General features: G+C 35.2%; 2 protein-coding genes across 2 annotated transcripts; both read right to left on the bottom strand.

The window, feature by feature from the left end:
* Positions 1-509: 509 nt before the first annotated feature.
* LOC112507304 (40S ribosomal protein S30) lies at positions 510-2,292 on the bottom strand. Its single transcript, XM_025111836.1, has 3 exons — positions 2,211-2,292; positions 1,960-2,097; positions 510-797 (listed from the first exon to the last, which is right to left on the bottom strand). The coding sequence occupies exons 1-3, from the start codon at positions 2,212-2,214 to the stop codon at positions 751-753; spliced, it is 189 nt and encodes a 62-aa protein (XP_024967604.1). The 5' UTR covers positions 2,215-2,292; the 3' UTR covers positions 510-750.
* Positions 2,293-6,043: 3,751 nt separating this feature from the next.
* On the bottom strand, positions 6,044-9,812 carry LOC112507570. The gene is made up of 2 exons (XM_025112212.1): positions 9,208-9,812; positions 6,044-6,985 (listed from the first exon to the last, which is right to left on the bottom strand). Exons 1-2 carry the CDS (start codon positions 9,810-9,812, stop codon positions 6,322-6,324), a joined length of 1,269 nt encoding a protein of 422 aa, XP_024967980.1. The 3' UTR covers positions 6,044-6,321.
* Between the last annotated feature and the right edge of the window lie 336 nt (positions 9,813-10,148).

The raw sequence follows: 10,148 nt of genomic DNA, 5'->3' as shown, positions 1-10,148 counted from the left end.
TGTTTGATCCATGAGAATCGGAACTCGGAAGGTTGCAAAACATTTGGAATATGGACCGTGGAATGATATATTAATTACCTTTTTAGTCCCTATAGTTTGTTAAAAGTTATATTTTCCGTGTTTATAATTTTAAAATTACAATTTTCATCCATTTATACTTTTGTTGCCTTTCTTGTCCTTGTAATTCAAAATTTATTGTTTTTATTATTTCTATGAATTGAAATTTATTGTTTTTTTTTAATTTCTATGGTTTAAAATTTATTTATATTTTAATTAGTGTTTCAAATATAAATATAATATATTGCAAACTAAGGACGAAAATCAAAATTTCAAAACCAAAGAAACAAAATTCACAATTCTTTTACAAACCGTAGAAATGAAAAACGTAATTTACTCAAAAATTTACCATGAAATGGAATTAAAATCCTTGACTTATGCCAACGAATGATCAAATCCTTCAACCATTAATTCAGACAGAATCCAATAAATTCAATCAAAAACCAATAATAATCAAAGAATTTGGTCATTCCAACTCCCATCAAATTCCTTCGAATTCACAAACCAAACAAACACTCAAATTTCCCTTACAAAAATGGATTCATAATCATAAGTTTCAATATCACAATCACCACAACATCAATTTATGGATGATACTTGATAGGGTTTCATGAACATATAAATTGCAAAAACCAAAAACCTAAACAAGACTTGTAAACAAACATAATAACATCCTCCAAACAACTGGGCACCTTACTTCTCTGATGAGTTTGGCCCCCTCTTCTTTCCAAACCCAACAACTGCAGAATCAAGAATCAAGATATTAAGAAAAAATTTGCCACATTCTTTCACAAAAATAGCTCAAATTAGCCAAATAATCAAAAACAAATACAAAAGCAAGTAACAAATAGATTAGCTCAAACTAGCTAAAATAAGTACACAAAAACTAGGTATGTAACACATAAAAATGGATACCATTATGACCTAATGACTCAATCTAGCAAAATAAGTCATAGAAACTAAAGCATGCATAGAAAAGGTAGTAATTGAATACTCCAATACAAAAAAAATCCATCTTTTAACATGGGGTTATCCTAAATGGAACTCTTATATTGCCAAATAAACTCCTCAATAAAACCATTTTCACCCTCGAGACACATCAGCATCCACACTTCTTTTAAATTTTCAATTCATGATTTGACCATGAATCAACAAAAATGGAGGTTCATATGGTAACACACTTCAACATGCAGCATATCGTGTCATCCTGATTCTCGCAGTGTAATCCACTGCCTTTAAGAGTATTTTGGATTTAGATCGTGTTAATCGTGTGAAGGAAACCAACATTGATAAAAATCATCACAACTTCTCATCAAATACCTACTACTAGTAGTCAGTGTCATAAACTTGGTAACAATACTTGATTCTTATTGCCTGGGCAAAAGCAGTTCAAGAATTCTTGATCCGATTAAGCTCACCATATCAGACTGTCATGATAGGAGAGTGAAGGAATCCCAGAAATTGATCGGATTTGACTACCCCTTTCGTTTATAGAGAAGATACTAATCGCAGAGACGATGGAATTTCGATACTCACTGAAGATAGGTTTTAGGGTTTTAATTCGGCAGTAGTTTAGTTATCAATCTTGAAGGATTATCAAGTCACCACATTCATAAAATTTCAGCCAATCGGTTCAGACATTTGTAAGATATCAACAAAAGCACATGCCGCACTGCATATCATTCTAAAATTTTGGTAACTATATGTCTACATCATACGCTATAAATGGTGCTGTATATATGAAACTTTGAAGTTCAATTCCTAATAAAATTCCACAAACACATAAAATAAACCACAGCAAAGAGTATACATTCGAAATATATTTCAAGTATCTTTTCAGCGATTCTGTTAGTCGGTAACTTATCGACAAATATGAACTGAAAATAAGTGGCGGCAACTTACCGGCGGTGACGAAGCGGCGGTTGTATTGTATGCGCTTGTGAGCACGTCCGCGGGGCTGCTTCTTCTTGTCTTGCTTCGCAACCTTAGGGGTTTGGCCTCTCACTTTACCGGCACGAGCCAACGATCCGTGAACCTTACCTGCGAACAGATTCCAGTCAATAGCAAAATTAATCGATCGATTAAACAATTAAGCATCAAAACTACAGGAAATCCGTAATCTAATAGAAGAAATTGTAACTCGTTAAGCTTACCCATGTTGAATTTGGGATTCTTTAGCCGTCGATGGTCTTCTTTTCGGCCGGATCTAGTGCGAGAGATGCAGACGGCTTTTTAGGGTTAGGGTTGGGAGCAAACAATATAAATCGGGGGGTGGCACATCATTTGGGCCTATTCGATCGCATTTGTTTTATCAATATTTGGGCCCAATAATGGGCCTTGGACTTGGGCCCTTGTTTTCATCAACAATTTTGAACCCATAAATTATCAAGAACTATTACCAAATTTATTAGATGACGATCTGCCATCAAAGAACTAATCGATCTAATTCGAATGTTGAATTTTGGATATCCGATTATTACTGGTCGGTTCTAATTGGATCGAATTATTTTCTACACACCTCTAGTTGTTTATCCAATGCTTTGTATTAAGATTTGACTGAGTGAAAAAGACTATTATACCCCCTTCATATTAAGTGATGTCTGGAATATTGTAAACGTCGACCTCTTATTCAGGTAAATGGTAGTAAAAAGTTGGTAAACAAACCAAAATCGAGATGGAAAATGTGACGTTAAAGAGGATCAAGAAAATATTAGATGCATACAAGCGAGTTCGGCTAAAAGACAACCATCGATAAATATTTCGACTTTTTATCAGGATGATAAATCGAAGTCATCTTGTAAACTACATTTTAATCGAACATGTTTTCTAAAAAATTATCAAGAAAAAATATGTGAATCCAAAATTTTCATTTCTTATCTTAAAAACTAAAACATTAAAAATAATTGATTTCAAACAAAAATAATACTTGAAAGGGTAAATTGCATGAAAAGTAACGTATTTTTAACTTAATTTCTATTTTGGGTAATGTACTTTTAAAACTTTCATTTTGACATCTAAGATGTAAAGCTTTAAACATTTAAGTACACGGATAACTGGTTGGAGCATTAACCGATTATATTAAGATATCCATGTCAGCAAATAATACTAAGTTGGATAGCACATCAAACTGGTTACCAGGGTACTTAAATGTTTAAAGTTTTATATCTTATGTATCAAAATGGAAGTTGTACATTACCCAAAATAGGAATAAGGTTGAAGTACGTTATTTTTTCATACAATTTTCTCTACTTGAAAAGGTTGTCATGTTTATCTGGACCAACATAGCCTAAACTCTTCAATCTATAGAATGCTTCAAGGCTTTAATTTCTTCAATATGTTCTAATTCTTATTTATTTATATTGATTCGGGGTTGGATTATCATTATTTGATACACTTCTAGTTAGGGGTGCTCAAAAACCCGATGAACCCGATCAACCCAACCCGATTTTTATAAAAAAAAACGAACCCGAGGTAACCCGAAGGTTGATTGATTAAAAAATTAAGTAACCCGACTCTATTGGGTTGAAATCGGTTTAGGCCCAATGAAAACCGACCCAACCCGATGACCCGATTGGAAGCCCAAAAGTAAAATACACGGGATACTGGATAGCATTGGCCCAATGCCATTGGGTGACTTGCGTGACTGCGTCCATCATTTTCCACTTCCAGAGTCCAGACCCAGTGCTCCTCCTCCTCCTTGCCTCCTTCCTAAACAAAACTCCCTAACCCTAAATCCTAATACAGTCGAGTTCGAGTAGCAGGCTAGCAGCGGTCGAGAGCAGAGGCTTCGAGTTCGACACACACACAACCTTCGATTCGACACACACAGCCTTCGAGAGCAGAGGCTTCGAGTTCGGCCGAGAGCAGAGGCTTCGTGTTCGGCCGAGAGCAGAGGCTTCGAGTTCGAGAGTTCGAGACTGCCTTCGGTTCGGACAGCAACATCGACACAGCCTTCGATAGGATCGACACAGCCTTCGGTTCGGACAGCAACATCGAGAGTTCGAGATAGCCTTGCTATACATGGACACAGCCTTCGATTTACACAGATAAGGTAACACAACACCTTCGATTTACTGCAAGCACTAGGCTCGTCATTCCTTAATTATCAACATTATGTGTCTGAAATGAACTGTTTAAAGGGATATTAGGAGTGTTCTATTCTAGCACAATTATTGGAACAAATGTATATGTTACAAATCTTGTTCTGTTGAAAAAGTAAGTAATAAACAATTGACCTTTGTAATTATCCATCATCAGTAATCAGTGCACATATTGACACTCAGATGTCAGTTCTACTATGTGTAATGTCTACTTGCCTGGCAGGAAGTGATATTCTCAATGTGAGTTCTACTATGTGTATTCATAGACTAACATATCTGTACATCTTAAAGTTTTTTAAAGTTCTGTTGAAGCTAAGGCTTGGTATGTGAACCACAATTTTGGATGCACAAGGCTTGGTATGTGAACCACTTGATTTGATAATATGATATGTGACCACAATTGTTTCCCTCGGTAACCATACTAGCTGTGGCAAGTATATATGAGAGTATACTTATGAGCAAGTTGGATGGGGAGGGGAGGTTTGCTGAGAACTATTAATATATAATCCAACTGCGGCAAGTCTTCTTGGGGCCATGGCAAAGGTTGACAGTAATTACTACCCAGAGGTAAATAACTCCTAATCTCCTATAGCCTTTATTTTCCAAATTACCGGTTGTTCTTGTTTATAATGGACTTCCATGTTTACTGACAGACACTACATCGCATGTTCATCGTCAATGCCGGCCCTACCTTCAAGAAATGTTTATGGCCTGCTGCTCAAAAATTTCTGGATGCAAAGACGATTGCAAAAATACAGGTAACTGAATGTCTGGCTAATTGCACTTTTTTGTTCCTAACTCCAATTGCAAGAACTGTCTGCGACAATATTCCTTTAGGAGTGATCAAAAACCCGATGAACCCGATCAACCCGAACGGGTTGGGTTGGGTTGGGTTGATCTTTTGTTTGGGTTGGGTTGGGTTGAAAATTTTCAAACCGCCAACATTGGGTTGGGTTGTTAAAACGACTCCAAACCGATCAACCCGGGCCGTGAGCACCCCTACTTCTAGTTATATCAGTAGTATTAATATATCATGTGTATAAATCATATTTCATGCGTTAAAAAAATGGTATTTTTGTCTTTTCACCGTTTGTCCATCTTTTGACACGTAAATAGACCTTTTTAGCTTAATTGTTTTCTTTTCAAATCTAAATATTTCAACAAAAAAATTTCTGGAAATGATCATAAAGCAACACTGAAGGGATACACCATTATTACAAAGTAACGACCCTCGGTTAGATGGAATAGCTTTTTTTCTAATCATTGTCCGTCCCATAAAAAGTACGCCCCTCCCACATACACTTTTGACGATGTATAGTTGTAACCCACCATCATCACCGCCCTATCGAAAAGTGGTCGCCTCCTGGATGTAGGACGTGGAAATACGGCCGACACAGATGGACGTTTGGGCCAAAGTGGCCATTCGCTCGTTGGCATCCGAACAACTTGATGTTCTTGTTGTGTCTATGAATGGTCAATGGTCGAATATGCTTGTCAATGGAGGGACCGAGCGAATAGCACTGATGTTTAGGTTTTCCTTTTTTTGTAGTTCTTAATAGACTTGTGATGCAAATATGGTTTCAATAAATTCGTGAAGATAAATTTTTTTGTATTTGACCTATGTTCCTAAACGTATGTAAATGAATGGCCTTTTTTAACTTAACTTAACGTTTACGTTATCTTATTTGGTTTTAGATTTTGAGATCGGTTTGAATAATATGAAAAAATCGAATACGCTCAAATGGCTAATATGGGTTTACTCCATAATCAACTTTATGACCCTATTCGAACTCGACATAAATCCCAATTCACTGTTCTGAAAAACGAACATTGCAAGAAAGAACTTAATCCAATAAGACATTTGTTCAATAACAGATCACGAAATGTACATAATTTTCTAAAAGAAAAATAAACAAATCCTTTGTCTATACAATATTATCCTCAAATCTTAACGTCACAATCATCATCCCGATCCAAATTGAATTTAAATTAAAGAAAGAATTCAAACCGTTCGTAATTTTTTTTAAAGCATGAGATAAAGAATTGGCATGCTCAATCCAAATTCGATTCACTGACTTGATTGGTTATCATTGCATAAGATTAAATTTTTAGGTGAAAAAAGAAAGAATTTTTCGTTTCAAAATCAGAAGAAAAGTTTAAATTTTTACGACATAAAATCTTGTTCGTCTTGCAGGAACTCTTTCCTCAGCTTACGAGAAAAGAGCTTGCAAGCATCCATACTGAGATCGATTGCGGCCGAAAGCGCAACAAAAAGAGCAGCATCAGCCATACACGTCACGTGTTGCACACCCACTTGCACCATTGGCTTACTCGTTTTCCCTTCGCCTTCAACGCTCGAACTCATTACAAACCCTTTGATGTTCGACAACGGACTTGCTCTCGAATCTTTTAAAGTCTCGTCGATACAAAATTTGCCGCCTTTTTTAATATTCATAGTGCCTTCGGAAATGGGAATCCCACTTGTCATACCAGAGTTGGTAACAAGTTCAAATTTATAACCTAACCCGTCAACGGGTCCCCTTTCACGCCAAGCTTCAAGTCGCCCCCACGGCTTCCAATTACTAATTGAAGCACCATGGGGTCGAAGGATAAGCCAGGCCCCTGGGTTTGACCGCGAAACACGGTCTGAGCCTTGAGAAGGGACAAACGGTGTGATCATGGAAGCGGCCGCAATGGATGATCCAGAGAGATCATGGACCACGATCATCCACCCTTTTCGCTCCCTCCCAGTTTTTTCTTTTCCACCGGAAAACGTTGTCATCCACCCTCTGTTTATATTGTTCATGGTAAAATCTGATGGAAGAGAACTGAAAATCAAACGAAGAAGAAAGACATCAGGATTATTTACACAAACTATTACTTCCTACATGGAGATGAAGTGGAAATTACATAAAAAAAAAAAAAAAACAAATCATTGTGACATTAATTTGAATGATTAATAATAAGACTAGTCAAAGTCAAAGGACGGAATGCAAAAAAGTCAAACAAGAATAGTTAAGAGATGGTAGTTAAGTTAATAAACCAAAGAGCATTGAACTGACACCAAAATCCAGAGCACATGGAAAATAATCATGCTGGTGCTTGTCTTTGACAGTTGGGGTATCTTTTATTAGCCAACATCAACAAATATATATATATATATATATATATATATATATATATATATTTGACATGTATTCGGTTTATAATGTGAACATTTTTTATATGTTTGTGAAACAAAAAATACACATAAAAAAATTTCACATTGTAAATCGAATACATATGAAACAATATATTAATCAATACATTAAAATACTATATTTAGACATAAAAATCATGTGAACAAAACCTTAAGGTAGAAGTTCTCACATATCTAACAATTTTTGAAGTTCTCAAATGATTAAGTCTTATACAAATAAATAAGTATATGTAGTCTCATTATTTTATAAATCCAATAATATTCATATAAAGCTATAAACCCGTTTTTATGCAATAAGACAACGCGTGTAATATTATATTATTTATACAGTAAACGTTCCACGTTTTACATATGAACAACACAACACAATACATGTTGTTTCATATGTAACACAACACATGAAAATTGTTCCGTAAGTTTATACAAAGCATTGAGTTTGTAAATGATGAGTTGGGTTTTGATGACCACGATTCATAAGTGGGTTTGAGATTAAAGGTGATCAAGGGTTCAGATTATTTTTTATCCTTTCTCACACGATCATTCTCCTTTATATGATTATGCATATGTGTGTGTGTGTATGTATATATGGAAAAAAAAACATCAATTAAAACAATACATTAACATTGATTTTATTGGTTTATTCCTTTTTTGCCATCATCTGTTAAAGAAGTCCTACAGTAAAATCTCCTGCTTCATATATTTTCTTTAACTTAACCGAATAGAAGATGCATAGAGATTGAAAAAACTCTCTTATCTTAAAGGGAAAGCAATGTGAGACAAGCAATTATTAAGTGATTCAATTATACCTAAATTCAAGGGAGAATCTCTCTTTTGCATTATAATTATCCCAATTATGTACTCTAAATATATTTTAATTAAAATAAACCCAATCTTATAACTTAAAGTTTTTTAAAAAGCATCTTCATCATTTAGGTTAAAATAAAGATTCCGAAGATTTAACAATATTTTTACTTTAAAGGAATGTTTGAGATTATTTATAAAAATAACTTATTGACTTATTTTGATGTGACACCGATAATAAGTACTTTTGAGTGTTTGGATAAAAAACTTATACCAGTGTCAAACCAGTAATAAAGAGTTTTTGAATAAATTAAATCATTCTAACTTATAATAAGTTGATAAATACTTTGTAGAAAAGTATAAGTTGTTTCAAAAAGCAATTCCAAACACCCCTGACATCTATACTAAAATAAAAAAAATTATTTTATTTAATATTAAAAATAAATGTTGAATAAACAGAAATAATATTTTATTAAATATTTTAATAAATAATAAAATTGATAAAATAAATTAGCTATTAGAGATTCTCTTAAGAGGTAACATCTGAACCGTTAAGAAGTGAATCATGTTTGACAAAAAAAACATGTCTCTTAATGGTTCTAAAACCCTCCGAATAATTTTGTATCATGGATCTCTCTTAACCATTAAGAACCTTAATTTCATTATACACAATTGTCAAATAATTATATTTCATTTTGCACTATATCATGAGAGTCTATTAATCATTCTGGCCACTTAAGATATAATTTTTAATATGTTTGACGGTTACTTTCTTTTAACAAAATACAAGATTACGTTGTAAAAAAATATGTTTAGACATTGAACTAAATTTAACAATATAGTTATTTGAAATATATAATGTTTGTAAAAACAAAAAATAATATTTATTTTTCGAAATTAATATTAAATATGTTTAACAATTGATATAAAAAGCTTTTGACTATTTTCTATAGGAATTTGGAAATTAGTTGGAAAATATGTGGACCACCGGTTCAAATGAACCGGTACAGCTAAGAGACGACTAAATTAATCATGGAGGAGTCTACTAACCGCGATCTTGAGTTTCGGTCGGCGCTAAACTTGCAACTAAAAACCGGCTGCCGGATATTCCCCTGAATTTGAAAGACAACGGGACTACATTCCGGTTCACCACCGAACTGAAACAAAAACCGTGGATCCGGTTCGGTTCGGACCTTCAAATGCAAACTCGCCGCCGGTTTATCGGCTTCATTTCCGAGCTTCATCCAACCGTTCTGAAACACAATGGGCTTAGTAACCGACCCATCAATGTTGATAACCACCGCGACCCGACCTAACACCTTTCCGCAGTTAAACCCGCAACTGCGACCCATCCCGCCGGTGTAGACGGAGACGGTTAAGAGCATCGGTTTGCCTTGGAGACGGCGGAGGGCTGGTGGGTCGAGGTGGAAATTGATGGCGGAGGTGGTGGAATCCGGTGGGTGGGGATCGGAATGGGTGGCGGAGGAGAGTGGGATGATGGCGGTTTGCGGCGGGAAGTTTTTGATTCGGAGTTTGCAGAAGCAGGGAGTGGCGGAGGAGTGGATGCCGGAGGAGGAGGAGGCGGGTTTGGTGGCGAGTGGGAGTTTGAGTGATAATGACTCGATGATTAGACGAACAAATGGACATGGATCCATCGGAAATCGGAAAATGAGATCGGAGTTCGATGAATACGATTGTGATGAGATGGAGAGTGCTTATAAGTTCGGAAACATCTATATTTCATGAATAAATGTCGGGTATTTGACAGCTATTTGTGTGGGGCCCTTCTTTATTTGTTTATTATTTAATTATTATTCTTAATCTGCCCTTTGAATCTCCAATCCATTTTTCTGAATTAAAATAAGCGTCTCCTTATCAAACTTTTAGGCCATCTTTACCAAACGGTATCGTATTCAACAATTTATCCGATAATCGTTGATCATGTAAAAATCGTCATCTTTACTCATCAGGTAAGACTTTCGGTCCTTGCT

This window comes from Cynara cardunculus, assembly GCF_001531365.2.
Source record: "Cynara cardunculus var. scolymus isolate 2C chromosome LG 2, CcrdV1, whole genome shotgun sequence".
NCBI lineage: Eukaryota > Viridiplantae > Streptophyta > Magnoliopsida > Asterales > Asteraceae > Cynara > Cynara cardunculus.
The sequence above is the reverse complement of the archived record's forward strand: the minus strand, read 5'-3'. Positions and strand labels throughout refer to the sequence as shown.